This window comes from Pantherophis guttatus, chromosome 3 (genome assembly GCF_059756535.1).
Source record: "Pantherophis guttatus breed Tessera chromosome 3, ASM5975653v1, whole genome shotgun sequence".
NCBI classification, from domain to species: Eukaryota; Metazoa; Chordata; class Lepidosauria; order Squamata; family Colubridae; genus Pantherophis; species Pantherophis guttatus.
In genome coordinates, this window is record NC_142065.1 from 7,867,705 (window position 1) to 7,888,791 (window position 21,087).

At 45.3% G+C, this 21,087-nt stretch overlaps 1 protein-coding gene across 3 annotated transcripts in view; it reads left to right on the top strand.

Annotated features, from left to right (window-relative positions):
• Window positions 1-19,938, top strand: part of LOC117679398 (peroxidasin homolog) — a 126,643-nt gene extending 106,705 nt beyond the window's left edge. For 2 of the 3 annotated variants that reach the window (XM_060684349.2, XM_087889005.1), the window contains exons 11-22: window positions 129-245; window positions 2,753-2,911; window positions 4,148-4,260; window positions 5,633-5,789; window positions 7,584-7,692; window positions 8,740-8,897; window positions 10,238-11,741; window positions 12,311-12,445; window positions 14,291-14,499; window positions 17,566-17,680; window positions 18,917-19,001; window positions 19,466-19,938. In XM_060684349.2, the coding sequence (XP_060540332.2) occupies window positions 129-245; window positions 2,753-2,911; window positions 4,148-4,260; window positions 5,633-5,789; window positions 7,584-7,692; window positions 8,740-8,897; window positions 10,238-11,741; window positions 12,311-12,445; window positions 14,291-14,499; window positions 17,566-17,680; window positions 18,917-19,001; window positions 19,466-19,564 (2,960 nt within the window). In that variant the 3' untranslated portion in view covers window positions 19,565-19,938. Of the gene's footprint in view, window positions 1-128; window positions 246-2,752; window positions 2,912-4,147; window positions 4,261-5,632; window positions 5,790-7,583; window positions 7,693-8,739; window positions 8,898-10,237; window positions 11,742-12,310; window positions 12,446-14,290; window positions 14,519-17,565; window positions 17,681-18,916; window positions 19,002-19,465 lie in introns of all 3 variants that reach the window. The other variant, XM_087889004.1, reaches the window with a different exon arrangement.
• The last annotated feature ends 1,149 nt before the right edge of the window (window positions 19,939-21,087 follow it).

Consider the following 21,087-nt stretch of genomic DNA (forward strand, 5'->3'; position numbering starts at 1 on the left):
AAACATTGCCCTAATCTGGTTTTCTCAATCTTTCTCTAGGGTGTTAATTTGATGCTTGGTGGAAAGGAGGTTGCACGTTCCCACGATCTTTATAGAAGATGTCTCTTTTCTTTCTTCTCCTCGTACAGATACCCCCAGGTTTTTGATAGCTCCCACTGATCAGACCGTAACTGAGGGTCAAAATGTGGATCTGCCCTGCTCTGCAGATGGACATCCTCGCCCGGTCATATCTTGGACAAAAGAAGGTATATTCTTGGCATTGCTGTCTTCTGTAAGGACTTAAGAGTCATCGAATCATGAGCTGAAAAGGATCTCCAAGATTGGACTAGACCTGTGTTTCTCAACCTCAGCTAACAATAACAGAGTTGGAAGGGGCCTTGAAGGTCTTCTAGTCCAACCCCCTGCTCAAGCAGGACACCCTATACCATTCCAAACAAGTGGTTGTCCAATCTCTTCTTGAAAGCCTCCAGTGATGGAGCACTCACAAGGCAAGTCATTCCACTGATTAATTGTTCTGTCAGGAAATTTCTCCTTAGTTCTAGGTTGCTTCTCTCCTTGATTAGTTTCCATCCATTGCTTCTTCTCCTGCCTTCAGGTGCTTTGGAGAATAAATTGAACCCCTCTTTTTTGTGGCAGCCCCTCAAATACTGGAAGACTGCTATCATGTCGCCCTAGTCCTTCTCTTCGCTAGACTAGACATACCCAATTCCTGCAACTGTTCATCGTATGTTTTAGCTCCCCCACCCGGCCAATTCTCTTCGTTGCTCTTCTCTGCATTTTTTTCTAGAGCGTCAATATCATTTTTATATTACGGTGGACTTCAACTTCTAGAATAGCAGCATCTCAAGGATGCCGAGGTTGAAAAATGTTGTTCTAAAGGAAAGGTGTGGGAAGAAATTAGATTCCAGACTAATTTTAGGCCTGCACTGCCTTTGACTCTCCTTTTAATCAGTAGTATAACTTGCAAGCAACTGAAACTAGTACATCACAAGTTAAACTAATACAATTTTGCACAGATCACTTAACTTCTTTCAGATGATAATTGGCAACCAGGTTAAACTAATTAAACCACACAAATAAGTAGCAAACCAGGAAAATCTTTTTATACGACAAACTTTTCTGAGCACACACAGATGGGCCCCCAAAATTAACAAGTTGGCACACATCAAAGAAAGATCTACACACTCAGTGAAGTAAGATAACCAAGGGTGTCCAACCTTGGCTACTTTAAGACTTGTGGACTTCAATTCCCAGCATTCCTCCATCAGCCATGCTGGTGGAGGGATTCTGGGAGCTGAAGTCTATAAGTCTTAAAGTTGAAGTCCATAAATCTTAAAGTTGTAGTGCACAAGTCTTAAATTTGAAGTCCACAAGTCTTAAAGTTGCCAAAGTTAGACACCCCTAGTATACACTTTAGAAACTCTATTGTAAGTGTTATATATACCTTTTGCTTCATATAATCCTTTTAACGATTCCTTATAGAACTTGTTTTCAAGTTTCAGGGCCCTTCATCTCTCCTCTTAATTCCCACCACCATCTCCAAGGAACTTTGTCCAGCCTCCTATCTTTCAAACAAGGGCATCATCTAAAGCAGGGGTCTCCAACTGTGGCAACTTTAAGACTTGTGGACTTCATTTCCCAGAGTTCCTCAGCCAGCTTAGCTGGCTGAGGAACTATGGAAGTTGAAGTCCACAAGTCTTAAAGTTGCCATGGTTGGAGACCCCGATCTAAAGTAGGCATTTCCAGTAGCTAGTTCCAAAAAACTTGTTAGTCCACTCCTGCTCTCTCTCTTTCCCCCATCTCAAGTTCAGAAGACCACCTGCGGTATTTTTCCCTTTTCATCCCCCCAACCAACCCATATTTACCTAGAAGATGTCTTGCAACCTTGGAAGAGCACCATTGCTCCATATTGTCCTTCTAGGAGATGACGATCAAAGGAAAGTTACAATTGGACTTCCAGGCTCAACATCAGGACCCAGCGTGATGTCCCTCAAGAAGAAATCCAGGGTGAACCCCTCAAAATTAACAATCTATTTTCATCAACTGGACCCAACTGGGTAGATAGAACTCTTACTTTCAAGAAAAGCTTGTCCATCTTATGGAGATTCTCAGTCATCTAGGTCCGAGATGGCGAACCTATGGCATGCATGCAACCTGTGGCACGCGGAGCCATATTGGTGGGCACACGAGTGTTGCCCTAGCTCAGCTCCAGCGCGCATGCGCACACCGGCCAACTGATTTTCAGACCTTCTGGTCCCACCGGAAGTCGGGAAACTGGCTGTTTCCGGCCTCTGGAGGGCCTCTGGGGGGTTGGGGAAGGCTATTTTTGCCCTCCCCAGGCTCCCAGAAAGGCTCTGGAGCCTGGAGAGGGTGAAAAACAGGCCTATACCGGGCCCACCGGGCCATCATGTGCCAAAAGCAGGGGGAGAGCGTGGGGGGGGTCACATGCGCATGCGCAGGAGGGCAGGGAGCATTGAATTATGGATGTGGGCACCTGCACCCGTGACCCCCCCCACTCCCCCCGCTTTTGGCATGTGACGGCAAAAAGGTTAGCCATCAGTGATCTAGGTCATGGTTGTCTCAAAGGTGCTTTTTCAAAAGGCAACCGGACTTAGTTTTTCCTGTCAGAACTGAAGAAGCTTCATGGATGAGAAGAAAGTCCAGTTGCCTTTTGAAAAAGCACCTTGTCTATCCTTTCATGGGAGAATTTCTCCAAGAGCACCATGTTTTCACACAGTCCTCTTGTTGATAGGTGGTCCATTACCAAACAGTTGGAGATACAGTGTCCTCTCCACGGGAACCCTCCAGATGGTCCAAGTGTCCCTTCATGATCAAGGCCACTATGAGTGCCATGCCATCAATGCTGTTGGAGCCCAGAGATTTTCGGCGAGCCTCAAGGTCACCCCACGTGGTAAGTGTACGCCCAAAATTCTTCCTGATCTCATCCTCCCCATCCAGTTGGTTTCCTTCTACCCTTTACTGATAGATCCATATAGGCACAGAAGAAGCAAAGCTGCTAAAAGTTCCAATAGAAAACAGCATAGGTAAAATCCCCTTTTCCCCGTTAGCCCCCCACCCACTGTCCACCGTCCATCAATCCAACACGTTCTTTGTGTTTTGAGAAACAATCCACGCTGTTCAAAAAGTTCTCTGATTGTGCCCTTGAAGTGTAGGAACTTCCTCAGGCACCTCAGGCTCGCTTGAATTCCCCCAGTCCCTCCCAACTCCCTTAAGAATTCAACTCCCTCTCGTCTGTTTCTGTTGTTGAGCTGCAAGAAGAATTGCAGGTACCGATCGAATCCGAGTCGGCCTTGACACTGGTCTTCCCCAACCTCATATTTTCCAGAGTGTTTGGAGTTCAATGCTCTTGGCCAACCCATCTGGAAGACACGTCTTCCCTTAATTTCTGTTCCCAATTAAATGCAGAATATAGTATAACAGAGTTGGAAGGGACCTCAGAAGTCCTCTAGTCCAACCCCCTGCTCAGGCAGGAGACCCTATACTCGTGATGGCGAACCTATGGCACACGTGCCACAGGTGGCACGCAGAGCCCTCTCTGCGGGCACGCCAGCCATTTCCCCAGCCCAGCTCCACCACGCATGCACCTCCAGACAGACAGTTGGTCTTCGGATCTCTGCCACGCATGCCTGGGGGCGGAGTGCATGCGTGGGGTGGTGCAAGTTGGTGCAGGAGGCTTTCTAGGCCCAAAATGGGGCGCTGGGGGGGCTCGTGCGGTGCCTCACAGCCCATTTTGGCTTCCAGGTTTGTGCAGGCGGCTTTCCAGGCCCAAAACAGGGGCTCCGTGCCCCGTTTTGGGCCTGAAAAGCCTGCACCAATCTGGAAGCCAAAATGGGGCGGGGGGCGGTGCACATGCGGGGGGGTGGGGCACATGCGGGGGGCGCATGCATGTGCAGGGACAGTGCATTTTGGGAGTTCTGGCACGCACATGTGCATTCGCACCCATGCGCTTTGGGCACTCGGCACCAAAAAGGTTAACCATCACTGCCCTATCCAGACAAATATCTGTCCAATCTCTTTTTAAAGCCTCCAGTGATGGAGCACCCACAACTTCTGGAGGCAAGTCGTTCCACTGGTTAAACCTGACTCCGTGCTTTCACCCCACAACCCCTTTGTCTTTCCTAAACAGTTATGCCCGTATTTCTTCATCCACCTCAAGATACAGTTGCAGAAGTCGGCCAAGACATTGAGATCCCTTGTACCGCCCAAGGGGACCCACAGCCAACGATAACGTGGGCGAAGGTCAGACGGTTTATCACTTAACACAAGCAGGATCGCCTTTTGTGTAGGGCTGGGGGACATCGGGTGTGAGCTTCTGAGGTAAAATGGGGATGCCTTATTTTGAAGGAGGAGCAGATTCGATTCGCCTCTCTATTTTATTTCTTTAATTTATATCCCGCCTTCATTACTTTTATAAACAACTCAAGGAGGCAAACATACCTAATCCTCCTCTTTCGGACTATGGTCCCAACAACAATCCTGTGAAGTGGTGTTGTGGCCCGTCAGCGGCCTATGCAGCTAGTAGCTGATTCCGACAGCGAGGAGGCTGGTGTGGTGCTGTGCCAGCAGCCTGTGCAGCTGGCACTCAAGTCGGACAATGAGGAGGCTGGAGAAGATGTGGTGCCAGAGGCGGGGATTCAGCCAGGGCCTTCAGAACCTCCAGAAGCTCCCATAAGTGAAGAGGACGAAGAGGAGGAGCCTCTTCTCGATGCACGGGCACGCAGAGCTGCCAAAAGGCAGGAGTGGCTCCTCAGGAGGAGGTCTCCTCGAGAGTAAGGCTTGGGGCTAATTTGCCACTCCCTTAGCCTATTTAAGGAAGGACGACGACTGAGGCAATTTGCAGGGAACAACTTCGTTCATTCTCCTTCGCGTCCTGATCTTAGTTCTCATATCACTTTCCTGCAAATTGCTTCTGGGCTTTCTGTCAACCATAGTAAGATTACGATGATTTATTCTTTGGATTCTTGTAGGCTGTTAAGAAACTTAATTAACAGCTTTTCTTTGAAAAAGACTGATTTAATTTAGTAAACTAAGGTTTGTACAGACTTCGTGTGTGCTGCGTTCTTTGGGGTCCGTAGCTGGGGCAGAAAAGGTGGGTTTAGGGGTGGTATTCATTCACTTTCCCTACCGGTTCCCAAATGTGAGCGTGCGCTGTGGTCATGTGATCAAAGTTTGGACGCTTGGCAACTGACTCGTATTTATGACAGTTGCTGTGTCCTGGGGGGTCACGTGATCCTCTTTTGTGACCTTCTGGCAAGCAAAATCAACTGGGACGCCAGATTCACTTCACAATCGTGTTACTAATTTAACAACTGCAATGATTCGCTTAACAACTGTGGCGAGAAAGGTTGTAAAATGGAATAAAACTCACTTTAACAACTGTCGGGCTTAACCAGAGAAATCCTGGGCTCAATTTTCATCATAAATCAAGAGCTGCCTATATTTATATTTGGTTGATGCAATAAATTAATAAATTAAATGAAGTTCGTGGCTCTTCTTGCGGACACCATTTTGACTTTTTTGACCTTGGTGGATGACTGTGAAACAGATCGTGGTCTCCCCACCAGAGAGAATCCTATTCGTGCTCCAGATTTTTTTCCTTTTTCTACACCAGGACAGGATTCAGATCACAGAGAGTGGCAAGTTCCACATCAGCCAAGAAGGCACTTTATCCATCCGAGATTTGGGTCTGGCAGATCAAGGACAATACGAATGCGTAGCCAGGAGTAGCTCTGGGTTAACCGCCAGTGCCATGCTGCTCACCATCATCGGTAAGAGAAAAAGAAACATTCTTCCTTCAAAACCGATTTTATTTCGTTTTTGCGTAGAAGGGAAAGTAGGAGGGAGACTTCTAATAACACCCTTGTAACACCCTGCCAGGAAGAGAGCCTCAAAAGTCAAGAAGTCAAGAATTAATGTAGTATCCAAGCTTTGGGGGAGGCAAAAGTTAGAATAGGATAGAATCACAGAGTTGGAAGGGACCTTGGAGGTCTTCTAGTCCAACCCACTGCTTAGGCAGGAAACCCTATACCATTTCAGACAAATGGTTATCCAATCTCTTCTTAAAAACTTCCAGTGTTGGAGCATTAAAAAAAATATTAAGAGGGTGGAAAGAAAGGTCGTAAAATGGAGGAAAACTCACTTAATAACTGTCTTACTTAGCAACAAAAAATTTGGGCTCAGTTGTGGTCATAACTTGAGGACTGCTTGTATATTAATTCTCAAATCAACAGCATTTGCATAAATTTTCTTCCTTCCTTCCTTCCTTCCTTCCTTCCAATCCCCTGCTCAAGCAGGAAATCCTATACCATTTCAGACAAATGGTTGTCCGATCTCTTCTTTAAAAACTCCAGTGTTGGCGCACCTACAACTTCTGGAGGCAAATCATTCCACTGGTTAATCGTTCTCATTGTCAGGAAATTTCTCCTTAATTCTAGGTTGGATCTTTCTTTGATAAGCTTCCATCCATTGTTTCTTGTCCTGCCTTCGGGTGCTTTGGAGAATAGGTTGACCCCCTCTCCCTCTTTGTGGCAGCCCCTCAAATAGTGGATCACTGCTATCATGTCAGCCGAGGTGGCGCAATGGTTAGAGTGCTGTACTGCAGCTACTTCAGCTGACTGCTAGTTCGGCAGATCAGCGGATCAAATCTCACCAGCTCAAGGTTGACTCAGCCTTCCATCCTTCCGAGGTGGGTAAAATGAGGACCCAGATTGTTAGGGGCAATATGCTATTAAGTATACTGTCTTTGGGGTAAGCTGCCCAGAGTCCTCGGAGAGTGGGAGGCATAGAAATATAACAAACAAACAAACAAACAAACAAACAAACAAACAAACAAATAAATAAAATGTCGCCCCAAGTCCTTCTTTTCATTAAATTATACATATCCAATTCCTGCAACCTTTCTTCATATGTTTTATCCTTCAGTCCCCTAGTCATCTTTGTTGCTCTTCTCTGCACTCTTTCTAGAGTCTCAACCAGAGGTGAGTTTCAGCAGGTTCTGACCAGTTCTGGAGAACTGGTAGCGGAAATTTTGAGTAGTTCAGAGAACCAGTAAATACCACCTCTGACTGGCCCCGCCCCCATCTATTCTCTGCCTCCTGAGTCCCAGCTGATCAGGAGGAAATGGGGATTTTGCAGTAACCTTCCCCTGCCACGCCCACCAAGCATGCCACGCCCACCAAGCCATGCCTACAGAACCGGTAGTAAAAAAATTTCAAGCCCACCACTGGTCTCAACATGTTAGTGAGTCAGTGAAGTCATTAAGTGAAAGATCACATGAATACGAATTACAATTTCACTGTTGTCTTCTCCATTGTCGCAAAGGGAGATCACGTGACCATGAGATGCTGCGTTGGCTATAAATGCAAGAATTGATTGCCAAGTTGGTTTTATTTGATTATTGTAACTTTGAACAGCCATTGCACCAAGCAGTCAGTAAGCAAGATGTAACTGTATTATCTACAAGCTGTTGAGATCCTAGTCAAATGATCCCTTCCTTAATTTTCATGAATCCATTAAACTAATTACGGTCTTATTCTTTTCTTTTTCTCACCGGGAAAACAAAGCCACAAACATCAGAAGGAGCGGGGATACCTTTGTAGCCACCTCTATCCAGGAAGCCATCAGCAGTGTGGACTTCGCCATCAATTCGACACGCACCGAACTGTTCAGCAAGTAAGACTATCAGGAATTTCCTTTCCATTGAATGAGATTTATTGCCAGGCTGAACATCAGGTGGATGCAACAGGTAACAATCAACCATGGAGTCATTGGTGCTCTCTGAGCTTCGTTGTTTTCCTGCAGACATTTCATTACCCAACTAGATAACATCATCAGTGCTTCAAGGGTATGGAGTTTGGTCTCTGGTTTTTCATACAACTGGCTTGCCCTGTCAGTGTTGGGGGGAGTGTTCTTGGTGGTTCCTTGATTAGGCTGTCTTTAATGTTTGATTGTTTGTTTGAGTTGGTAGTTTCTTGACTGTGGAATTGTATACTGTTTGTTTGTCTAGTATTAACCATGGTGTTCTCTGTTCATCTGGATGTTGATTGCTAGCAAGGAGATATTCTGGTCTTTTTGTTTCCTTTTGGGGTTTTTTGATTGCCTCTTTTGAAAAGTATGTAGAAGTTGTTTATCTCTATGTGCCTGTTGACGGTTGATTGGTCAGAGTGCCAGGCTTCCAGGAATTCTCTTAACAATTTTGGACTTGATTTGATCTAGGTTGCTCACAGTTTCCCAGTTACGTCTGTCCATGTGTTATGCAATTAAAGTGTTTTCATCATGTCTTCTGACTGCTAGTTGGTGTTTATCAATGTGTTCTGTTAGTCTTCTGCCTGCCTATCCTACATAATGGCTGTTACAGTCCCTTCTAGCACTGAAGATGTTACCTAGTTGGGTAATAAAATGTCTGCAAGCAAATAATCAAGCTCAGAGGGCACCAAAGACACCGCAGTCCTCCTCCTCCTCCTCCTCTCTGCAAACACCACACACTTCTAGCACTGATGAAGTTATCTAGTTGGGTAATGAAATGTCTGCAGGAAAATAACCAGGTTCAGAGAGCACCAGGGACTCCACATTTGAACACTGAACTACAAATATTTTCTTCTACTGATAACAACCAACCAGTCAGGAATTTAATTGGGGGAAAATATTACAATGCAGAAATCGAAGTTTGCAGGATATGACGAGCCACTAAAAGAATCACATTCTGTCCCTCCCAAACAGGAGACCCAAAACGCCCAACGAATTGCTGGCCCTTTTCAGATATCCACGGGACTCCTATACCATCGAAACCGCTCGGGCTGGAGAAATCTTTGAACGAACCTTGCAGCTCATTCAGGATCACGTGCAGCAAGGATTATTCGTGGACATGAATGGAACAGGTATAATGCGAAAAAATTGCCCTTGCTTTTTTTAGTCTTAAGGGTTTAGGAGGAACACCAGACCTTCCTGCAAAATTCAGTTGGCATTTCCTATTTTCTAGGCATCCTTCATTGGAGTCTTAGGCTGTTAAATTTTCCCATTATGAGAGCTGGAAAGCCATTTTTAAAAAAAGATAAATTATGTCATTTAATATTGAATGGCTGTGTTCCGAACTCCTAGACACTTAGTACAGGTAGTCCTTGACTTAATTTAGTGACCAAAGTTACAACAGCCCTGAAAAAAGTGACTTATGACCATTTTTCACACGCCCGTCGCAGCATCCCCATGGTCACGTGATCAAAATTTGGAATCTTGGCAACTGACTCATCTTTATGACTTTTGCAGTGTCATAGAATCCACTTTTACAATCTTCTGGCAAGCAAAGTCAATAGGGTAGCCGGATTCACTTAACATTCACTTAACTATTGCTTAGCGCATTGTAAGCCGCCCTGAGTCTCCGGAGAAGGACGGCATATAAATCAAATTAAAAAAGAAAAACAAACATCCATGTTAGTAACTTAACAACTACAGAGATTCATTTAACAACTGTGGCTGGAAAGGTTGTAAAATGGAACAAAGCTTACTTAACAACTGTCTTGCTTTGCCACAGAAATGTTTCGCTCAATTGTGGTCATAAATTGATAAATTATGCCTCTGGAATAGACATAAACAATCAGGAAAAAGATGGATCTTTTGGTAGCATCTCATGAACTCACACAGCCCGGAAGCTGGGAAGAAACACCTCAAATCACTGAAAGAGATGCTGCCTTCATGGACTTACTCTTCTCATTGTCTGAGAAATTATCTTCATTAATGTCGTCCCGTTCCCCCAGCCACCCCTTTGCCAGATAAGGAACAATGCTGGTCTTGGTTAAGTTAAGCAGATTGCAGAATGTAGAAGGCTAGAAAGTGGGAGGCCGTGAGTTCAAGTCCCGCCTTAGCTATCAAAGCCAGCTGGGTGACTTTGGGCCAATCGCAAGAGATGGTGAGTTCTAGTCCCGCCTTAGCCATGAAAGCCAGCTAGGTGACTTTAAGCCAATCACAAAGAGATGGTGAGTTCTAGTCCCGCCTTGAAAGCCAGCTAGGTGACTTTGGGCCAGTCCTTCTCCCCCAGTCCAATTCATCTCATGGGATTGTTGTTGTGGGGACAATAGGAAAAATAAGGTGTGTTATCTATGTTCAGGACCCTGAGTTATTTGTAAAAATAATAAAAGCAGGAAACAAACAAACAAACAAATGTAGTTCATCCACTTTGATTCTAATTCTAACTCCAATCCAACATTTTAACCTTGTCTTGCAGGCTATCGCTACAACGACCTAGTTTCCCCACACTACCTGAACATGATTGCCAACTTATCGGGCTGCTCCGCCCACCGCCGCACCCCCAACTGCTCCGACATCTGCTTCCATAAGAAGTACAGGACCCACGATGGGTCTTGCAATAACTTCCAGCACCCCATGTGGGGCGCATCCCTCACAGCCTTCCAACGGCTGCTGAAGCCCGCTTACCAAAATGGCTTCAACCTCCCTCGGGGTTTCTCCTTGGCGGAAGATTCCAGGGATCTCCCCCTTCCTCTGCCTCGCTTGGTCTCGACTGCCCTGATTGGCACGGAGACCATCACCCCAGATGACCACTTCACTCACATGCTTATGCAATGGGGGCAGTTTCTGGATCACGACTTGGACCAGACGGTGGCTGCGATCAGCATGGCGCGTTTCTCGGATGGGGCGTCATGCAGTCAAGTGTGCACCAACGATCCTCCTTGCTTCTCCATTATGATCCCCAAGAATGACCCCCGGGTACGCCGAGGACGGTGCATGTTCTTTGTGCGTTCCAGCCCCGTGTGCGGCAGCGGGATGACCTCCCTGCTGTTGAACTCCGTCTACCCCCGGGAGCAGATCAACCACCTCACCTCCTTCATCGACGCTTCCAATGTCTACGGCAGCACCGAACAGGAGTCCCTCGAACTGCGGAATCTCAGTAACCAGAATGGGTTTCTGAAGTCAGGCCAGGTGGTTCCGAGTTCAGGAAAACCCCTCCTGCCTTTCGCCACCGGGCCGCCGACTGAGTGCATGCGGGATGAAAGCGAGAGTCCAGTGCCGTGTTTCTTGGCCGGGGATCACCGGGCCAACGAGCAACTGGGATTGACTTCCATGCACACCTTGTGGTTCCGCGAGCATAACCGGGTGGCCGCCGAGCTCCAGTCTTTGAACCCTCACTGGGATGGGGACACCATCTATCACGAGGCTCGCAAGATTGTGGGGGCCCTGATGCAGCATATCACCTACTCCCACTGGCTTCCCAAGATCCTTGGAGAAGCTGGGATGAAGGTCATGGGAGACTACAAAGGCTACGAGCCCACCACCAATGCTGGCATCCTGAACGTTTTTGCCACCGCGGCTTTTCGCTTCGGCCACACCCTCATCCATCCGCAACTCTACCGGTTGAATGAAACTTTCGAGCCCATCCGGCAAGGCCATATCCCGCTTCACAAGGCGTTCTTCTCCCCGTTCAGGATCATCCAGGAGGGTGGCATTGATCCCCTTCTGCGTGGGCTTTTTGGGGTGCCTGGGAAAATGCGGGTGCCTTCTGAACTCCTCAATATGGAGCTGACTGAGAAGCTGTTTTCAATGGTGCACTCGGTCTCCCTGGACCTGGCAGCCATCAATATCCAGAGAGGGCGCGATCACGGCATCCCTCCTTATAATGACTTCCGAGTCTTCTGCAACCTCACCTCTGCTCAGGAGTTTGATGACCTCAGGAATGAAATTAAAAATCTGGAGATCAGGGAGAAACTCAGGAGGTATGGGAGCATGGACAATGGATGCTAGAGAAGTCTCCATTTCCCTTCCTTCTCCTTCTCCTTCTCCTCTATCTCCCTTCTTTCTCCTTCTCCTTCTTCCTCTGTGTCTCCATCTCCCTTCTCTCTCTCCTATCTCCCTCTCCTTTCTCTTTCTCAGTCTCCCTCTCCTCTTTATCTCCCTCCCTTCTTTCTCCTTCTCCTTCTCCCTCTGTGTCTCCATCTCCTCTTTTCTCCCTCTCCTATCTCCCTCTCCCTTCCTTCTCCTTCTCCCTCTGTGTCTCCACCTCCTTTCTTCTCCTTCTCCTCCTCCCTCTCTATCTCCCTCTCCCTCCTTCTCCATTCAACTTGTTGGGCCAATGCTTCTCCCATGTCAGTCTCCCAGTCTAATATCATAGGCAAGAATATCTGTCCAATATAGTGCTAGGTTTATCCGTTACCACTTCTAAAAGCTGAAACCTTCCCTTTGTCTCTCCTTGAAAAATAAAAATTTCACCCCCATGAAAATCCTTGCTGTCCTCCACTGAATCTGCTCCACGTCTCTTAATCCATTTCCTCCTCCGCTCCTGCAGTTTATATGGAATTACAAAGAATATCGACCTCTTTCCAGCCTTGATGGTAGAAGATCTTATCCCAGGAACCAGAGTAGGACCAACTCTCATGTGCTTATTGGTGACCCAGTTCAGAAGACTCCGAGATGGAGACAGGTAAGTCCCAATTTTTCCTCAGAAACAAGTCACCCTGCCAGCTACTTCAGTCTTGCAGTCAGCAGATATGTCAATCCCCCTCAACCTTGCCAGAAAGATCATGCTAGTTAACAGATTAACGGAGTTGGAAGAGACCCTGTAGGTCATCTAGTCCAACGCACATACTGTCAGCGTTCCAGAAACACCATCCCGCCTCCAAGCAAAACTCTGAAGCAAGCATTTTTCAAAGTTCTCTTTACTAGAATAGGTAAACTGGCACATCTGGGAAAACCTGAATCTGAGAGGTTCGGGTTTTCCCTCAGTAAATCAACCCCCCCCCAAACCATCCCCTCACTCCTCAGACGATCACATGCTCCAATCACCATCCATCCCATCTCGAGACAACATCACTCCGACCATTCCTTCTCCAGATGCAGGATCAGCCTGACCTTGACCGACAGGAAGAATGCTATTATGTCTAAAGACAACCCTTCTACTAAATCCCCCCCTCCTACTTTCCCACACATGAGAAGGTGGCAGCATGGAAGCTTCCGGCCTAATATGGCTTCCAAAGCTGACACACACACACCCGCCCAAGCAGGAAACCCTACACCATTTCTGACAGATGGCAGTCCAGTCTCTTCTTGAAAGCTTCCAGGGATGAGTTGACATCCAACAATAGAAGCAACCTAGAACTAAGGAGAAATTTCCTGACAGTGAGAACAATTAATCAGTGGAACAACTTGCTTCCAGAAGTTGTGAATGCTCCAACACTGGAAGCTTTTAAGAAGATGTTGGATAACCATTTGTCTGAAGCGGTGTAGGGTTTCCTGCCTAAGCAGGGGGTTGGACTAGAAGACCTCCAAGGTCCCTTCCAACTCTCCTCTCCTCTCCTCTCCTCTCCTCTCCTCTGCCAGATTGGAGAGGTTTGCTCTTCATCCTTTCATCCGAGCAATTTGCTGTTGAAGTGATTTATCATTTATTATTTGTCATAGCTATTTATATCTTACTTTATATAAGATCCTTACTTTCGAGGATAATAGTCTCCTCGAAAAGGGCTTTCAATCCAGAGTAACATTTATAAACAAAACACAGTATTTGGTGATTGTATTTATTGTTAAACCCCCTTCACCAGATTAGCCTTTCTCCCATTTCCTTGCGGAATCTGTTGCTTTAATCAAGGCTCACCAGCCCTGGCAAAGAGCGTGTTTTTACATTAGTCATCTCTTATTTGATGAGTTCCCATCTGTTCTTGCCTAGATATAGCAATAGCACTTAGACTTATATACCGCCCCATAATGCTTCACAGCCCTTCCTAGGCGGTTTACAGAGTCAGCCTATTGCCCCCCACAATCTGGATCCTCATTTTACTGACCTCGGAAGGGTGGAAGGCTGAGTCAACCTTGAGCCAGTCAGGATCGAACTGCTGGCAGTTGGCAGAGTTAGCCTGTAATACTGCATTCTAATTGCCATGTGTCTTATAGAGTAGCACATCTAGAGAGTCTATGGAGGTTCTCGGTCATCCAGGTCATGGTTGTCCCAAAGGTGCTTTTTTTCAAGAGGCAACTGGACTTTCTGGTTTTTCTTTGAAGACGTTTCACTTCTCATCCAAGGAGCTTCTTCAGCTCTGTCTGGATGGTGATCCTTCCGTTCCCCACCATCTAGTGAGAGCTGAAGAAGCTTCTTGGATGAGAAGTGAAACGTCTTCAAAGAAAAACCAGAAAGTCCAGTTGCCCCTTGAAAAAAGCACCTTTGGGACACAGCTAGAGAGAGGAAAAACGACGTTCCTTTAAGACCATAATTAAATCTCCCTCTTTGAGTTCTCCAGATGTTCCATATCCTCACCTTTTTGCTTCTCTCTATTAGGTTTTGGTATGAAAACCCAGGTGTGTTCACTTCAGCCCAGCTCACCCAAATCAAGCAAGGGTCCCTGGCCCGCATCATCTGTGACAACAGCGACCACATCCAGCAGCTCCAGAGGGACGTCTTCCAGGTGGCCTCCTACCCTCAAGGCATGGTGGACTGCAGTGAAATTCCCCAGGTGGATCTGCGCTTGTGGAAAGACTGCTGCGAAGGTGAAGAAATCCCAGCAAGGTGACACTTTGCTGGAATAGGTCAAAAAAGCGCCTTTCCCCATTTAGAAGACACTCTTATCAAGCTAAAACCTTTTTTTAAAAAAACTAATTTTGTGGGGACTTGGGTGCTCTCTGAGTTTGGTTATTTTCTTGTAGACTTTTCATTACCCAACTAGGTAACATCATCAGGGCTGCAAGGGAGTGGGGTTTGTGAGGACTGTGGGTTCCTTGGTGTTCTCTGAGTTTGGTTGCTTTCTTGCAGACATTTTATTCCCCAGTTAGCTCGAGGGATACAGGGGGCAGAGATTGTTACACAAAGAATGATCCGTTACCAAAATCCACTGTTTCTGGGGCCCGCCCTCTCCTTGATCTCTTAAAAGTGGGAAACAATTCATGTATGTTCATCCAGAGGATGGAAGAGATGGCCTGCTTCTACCTGGAGAAGAAAGACCTGATGATATATAGTAGCTAAACCACGAACTTTATAAGAAAAAAACAAGAATGGAATTGCACTCAAACCCAATAAAGGAGAATAGAGGTAATCCTTGAGTTATGACCACAATTGAGCCCAAAATTTATGTTGCTGAATGAAACATGTAAGTGAGTTTGCCCCCATTTTACAACTTTTCTTGCCAGAGTTGTTAAGTTGTTCACACGGTTGTTAAGTGAATCTCGATTCCCCATTGATTTTGCTTGTCAGAAGGTCGCAAAAGCTGATCACATAATCCTGTGACACTGAAACTGTCGTAAATAAGAACCACATGGCAAGCATCTGAATTTTTGATCCTGGGGATGCCGTAATGGTTGCAAGTGTGAAAAACGGTCATAAGTCACATTTTTCAGTGCCGTTGTAACTTTGAACTATCCCTAAATGAACTGTTGTAAGTCGAGGACTACCTGTATCTATTCCTCAGAGTTGAATTGTGGAATCCTTGGTGCTCTCTGAGTTTGATTGCTTTCTTGCAGGCGTTTCATGACCCAGCTAAGTAACATCATCAATGCTGGAAAGGGCTGGGGTTTACTCCCTGTATATATACTTACCTTGTCAGTGTTCTTGGGAATACTGTTTTTGTCTTGGTGGTTCCTTGATTAGACTGTTGTTTACTGTTTGATTATTTCTGCTGGTAATTTTTTGATTGGGGTATCGTTTATTGCTTGATTGTTGGTCTAATGTTGGTGTATCTTGGTGTTAATCTCTGCTTATCTGGCTGTTGATTGCTGGTGAGGAGGTGTTTTGGTCTTTCTGCTTCGTTTTTCAGCTTCCATCACGTCTTCGGACGGCCAATTGGTGTTCATGGATGCATTCTGCTAGTCCCTTGCGTGTCTCTCCTACATAGTGGCTGTTACAGACTCTTCTAGCACTGATGATGTTGTAGTTGGGTAATGAAATGTCTGTAAAAAAACAACAAAGCTCAGAGACCAGTTGAACCCTGAGTTATAGATATTCTCTTCTATTGTGTTTCTGAGTGCAATTCAATTCCTGGTTTGTAACTCAACCGTGAGTTACAAAAATTCTATTTTAAACTAATTTTAGAAGGTGGTGGTGAACATCGGTTGCAGTAGAAGAATAATTTAGGGTTTTAGGTCTGATTTCCATCAAACCAGCAGCTGTTTCTGGATGATCTTGATGTTCATTTATCTTCCTTCTTAGGAGATGGAGTCCATTCATAATCACCTCTGGTCTGCGACTGTAATAAAAAAATTGATTGATAATCAACTCTTCCTCTCCTTCATCTTTCACCCACTTCACCCCCATTGCTTTAGGGAGAACATTCCTGGACTATAATCCTAAGGAAAATCTGTGGGGGCTCTGTGTGTCTGGTTGTGTATGAACCACAGACACACCCATCCATAAAGAATTTTATTGAAAGGTGGAGAAAGGGAATGATAAAAGAAGAAGTGAGAATTCACCTGTAGTGACCTTCAACGTAGGTAGCGTGATATAGTCCTTGCATAAAAATACAAGTTGATACCTGCATGTTAAGAAACTTCATTCTTTGGGACTCATGGGGGTGAATCTCCTGATGAATTGAAATTCAGCTATCTCCCAGAGAATGGTATTTTTGAGGCATCTCTTTTCAAGGATTGAACAGAACATAGAACAATAGAATTGGAACGGACCTTGGAGGTCTTCCGGTCCAACCCCCTGCTCAAGCAGGAGTCCCTACAGCAGTCTGGAGAAACAGCTGTCTAGTCTGTTCTTCAAAAAACCTCCAGTTCTGGAGGCAAGCTGTCCCACTGATTGTTTTCACTGTCAGGAAACATCTCTCTTTTACGATCTTCCACCTGTTCATTCTTGTCCTGCCCTCCAGAATGTTTATCATTTTTGTTGCTCTTCTCTGCACATTTTCTAGAGTCTCTTTTTTCGTATTAGGGTCCTGATGGCGAACCTATGGCACGTGTGCCAGAGGTGGCAAGCAGCAGCCTCTCTGGTGGCACGCGAGCCGTTGGCCCAGCTCAGCTCCACCGCACATGCATGCGCGCCTCCCACCGGCCAGCTGATTTTTGGGTCTCTGCCGCAAATGTGCGAAGGCACATAAATGGGGGATGGGGGAGCATGGGGGGTCCGTGCATGCATGTATGAGGCAGGGGGCAGGCATGGACACATGTGCGGGGGGCAGGGGGTGGAGGGGTCGCATGTGCATTGCGTTATGGGTGCAGGCGCGCATGCTGTCGGCACGCAACAACAAAAAGGTTAGCCATCACTGTATTAGGGTGACCAGAAATGGATGTAGTATTCCAAGTGTGGCCTCACTAGTATCCTAAATAAGAGAATGTTTTGGAGAACATAAATGTTCCTCCGTTGATGTTTAGATGTAGTTCTTTCAGATATCAAATTTGTGATCATTTCTTATGTATTTTGTCCAGTAAAAAAATGTCAAGGGGTGTTGCTGACCTGAGATTACTTTTTTGGGAAGAGAAGTGAATATATGCTTTTATATAAGACCCACTTAGTTGGTTCCCCTATATATCTTCTACATGCAGGCAGAATGAAGAAAGCTAAGATGACAGATACGGGCATTTATGAGTTTTTCAAAAGTTGTCAAATTTTTCTTCTTGCCCTAGATTGCAACACAAGGGGTCAACTAAGGGCTCTCTCGCAACAGTTCCGAAGCAAAAGAACATCCAACTTCAGCTATCCAGAAGAAAATCCATCCAAGGCCACCTTAGGAGAACCAAGGTATATTTCTCAGCTTCTTCTTCTTACACTTATGTAGCTAAGATTTAATGGACTCTTTTTAAAAGCTCATCCTTTATATATTTTTTGCACAATCAATGCATTTCTGGATTTATTCATAGAAGGGCTAAGGCAATTTCAGCTACATTGTGTGTGTACTTCAACTCCCAGAATTCCCCAGTCAGATGAAGAAGCCAGTTGAGAAACATTGGACTAAGGCTACTAGATGTGGTTTGAGAAATTCCACATGACTGCAGTATGATCTAGTGCAGGGGTCTCCAACCTTGGCAACTTTAAGACTTGTGGACTTCTGGGAGTTGAAGTCCACAAGTCTTAAAGTTGCCAAGGTTGGAGACCCCTGGTCTAGTGGTTATTGATTTAGTAGTTAAGGCACCAGGCTAGTAACCAGGAGACTGTGAGTTCTAGTCCCACCTTAGGCATCAAAGCCAGCTGGGTGACTTTGGGCCAATCCTTCTCTCTCAATCCAACCCACCTCACAGGTGTTTTTTTGTGGGGAAAATAGAATGAGGAAGTAATAGTTTGAATGTTGGCTGCCTTGAGCTATTTATAAAAATAAGAAAGGTGGGTAGAATAGAATAGGAATAGAAGAGAATTATTGACCAAGTGTGATTAGACACACAAGGGATAAAAATCTAAAAATAAGATTAAAATTGCAAGGGGTTAGCATTTTCTTCAACCCTTTGCTTCCACCTAATACTCATTTGGCTGCCCTAAGGAGGATCAAGAGCCGTGGTGGCGCAGTTTATACTTACCTTTACTACTGGTTTGCAACAGGCCCGCGCATGCACGCTTCTGTACATGTGTGGAAACTTTCTGTTGATGTCCGGGTCAGTGGGCAGAGCCTCCTGCCGGTTTTACTACCAGTTCTTGCGAACGGGTCTGAACTGGGGGCAACCCACCACTGCTGCAGGCTACTTCTGCTGATCACTGGCTGCCAGCAGTCTGGCAGATCGAATCTCACCATGCTCAAGTTTGACTCAGCCTTCCAGCCTTCCGAGGTCGGTAAAATGAGGACCCAAATTGTTGGGAGCAATAGGCTGACTCTGTAAACCGCTTAGAGAGGACTGTAAAGCACTGTAAAGTGGTATATAAGTCTAAGTGCTATTGCTAAGTGCTATCTCTCCCCTAAGTTTACCTGAAACTCCCACATAAACACACACACACACACCCATGCACTTCAACAAACTTCTAGCCTTTCTTTTATTCACTTCTTGTTAGGGTGGAGGAATCACCTTTGAACCCAGAAGACCTCAGATCTTTAGTGAAGGAACTTGAACAAATCATCTTTTCTCTTCGGAAACAGGTACGTGGGTGGGGAGATCTGGGTTATATCACCTTCTGTTTCAAAGTCCTTGACATTTGTAAGGGATTGTTGTTGTTTCATCTGTGAAGGCTATCCAAAACCACTTATGGAATCTGAAGTTTCTGTAAGCAGCCCAGAGTTACTCTATCAAGGAGAGGGGCAGCATATAAATTTAATACATAAATACTATCAGGCAGGCCATTGTGGCAACAGTCTAGCACAGGGATGTCAAACTCATGTCATCACGTGATGTATCACACCTTTTGCTAAACCAGGGGTCGGCGTGTGCATCTGGTCTGCAGGCCGGAGTTTGACACCCCTGGTCTAACATCTTTGAAGGACACTAAATTAAGAATGGCTGCCATGTTCATTGTTTCCGATCAATAGCGATTGCTTCTGATTAATAGCGATTAATAGATTGCTTCCCATCTATTAATCGCTGTCCTGATTTTCTTTGCTGCCAGGTCAATGGCTTGGAAGGTCAACTCAGAAGACACCAAAGAATCCTTGCTAACAAATATGGCCAGCATCAAGAGAATGGAGCAAAGGAGAAAAAAAGATGACCTCATTTAGGTGCTGCTTGAGTGAGAGGACAATCTGTGGGTGAAAGAAGGAAGGACGGGTTGCGGAATGCTTTCTGGAGCAGGGCCAAGAGCATTGGTGTCCATAAATGGGACAAATGGTGACCCAGAGATCAAATGACTCAACTGATGCACTTCTAACAACCAGTGATGCGATGGACATCATCACTTCATTGATGGCATGACATCAGGATTTCTGTATCACCATGTTGATGTCATTGTGGCTTATAAAAGACATCAGTCCTTAAGAGTACTACTTGGATTGTAAGACTCACTTCTGAGCAGCTGGTCTTTCCTAAGCCATGTACCTATCTTTTTCTAAAAAAAAAAAAAAAAGAAAGAAAGAAAGAAAGAAATTTTTATGGTATTGGTAGTCAATGTTGAAATAGCAGAAGTAATGACTGGCAGATCCAATGATGGTCTTTCTTCAGCCTGAGCTTTGTTTTTAGGGGAAAAGTAAGAAGGTCAAGACTCCCACAAGTGAATCTTGATCCTCAATGACTTAATGGACATGTCCATGTAGTTTTCTCTATGTCACAAACGGGGGTGGTTTGCTATGGCCTCCTGGGATATTTTTTTCAGCTTTCCTTTTCAGTTTGCAGATCTGGAATTTCTTGATGGTGTCATATCAAAGTGTACAAAATATCTAACCCTATTCAGCCTTTCGATATCAGCCAAAGTCAAGCTAAAGATTTCCACCTTCTCAGATACCTTCAAGTTAAGCTTGATTCCTGGTGGATTCATGGATTCATCCATGTTATTTTCTGGGTGACAATATGGAGGTAATTTGTGTTGGCATTGACCTATTGCAGCATGTGGGTTATTTACTTCCTACTTAGTCCACAGCTATGGTTTTCTCTGACGGCCTCAGGTTGAAGTACTAATTAGACCTGACTTTACAATATTTAGGTTTTAATCATAGATCAGATTGCCCATATGTTGCTACCAATTAAAGCTGAATAACAGAATGACATACTTGGAAGGAACCTTGGAGGTCTTCTAGTCCAACCCCATGCTCAAGCAGAAGATCTTACAATTTCAGACAAATGGCTGCCCAATCTCTTCTTAAAAACCTCCGGTGATGGAGCATCTACAACTTCTGAAAGCAAGCTGTTTCACTAATCCACAGTTCTCAATGACAGGAAATTTCTCCTTAGTTCTAGGTTGCTTTTCTCCTTGATTAGTTTCCATCTGTTGCTTCTTGTCCTGCCTTCAAGTGCTTTGGAAAATAGGTTGACTCCCTTTTCTTTGTGGCAACCCCTAGTCCTAGTAAATTAGATGCTCTTGAGTAGTTCTACTCCCAATATATTTCATTTTTTCCCATGCTACATTAATTAAGTCTGGCAATATGCCCAGGTTGTGTTGCACAAGCAGACCTAGAAACACCTTTCATACTTCAGTTAGTAATACTCATGTTCTCTTACTTATCTCTTACTCCCCAGGCTGTTTCAAGCAACTGCATGCACCTTGCAGTTACTTCTCCCTTCAAGAAAAGCCAGCTGACT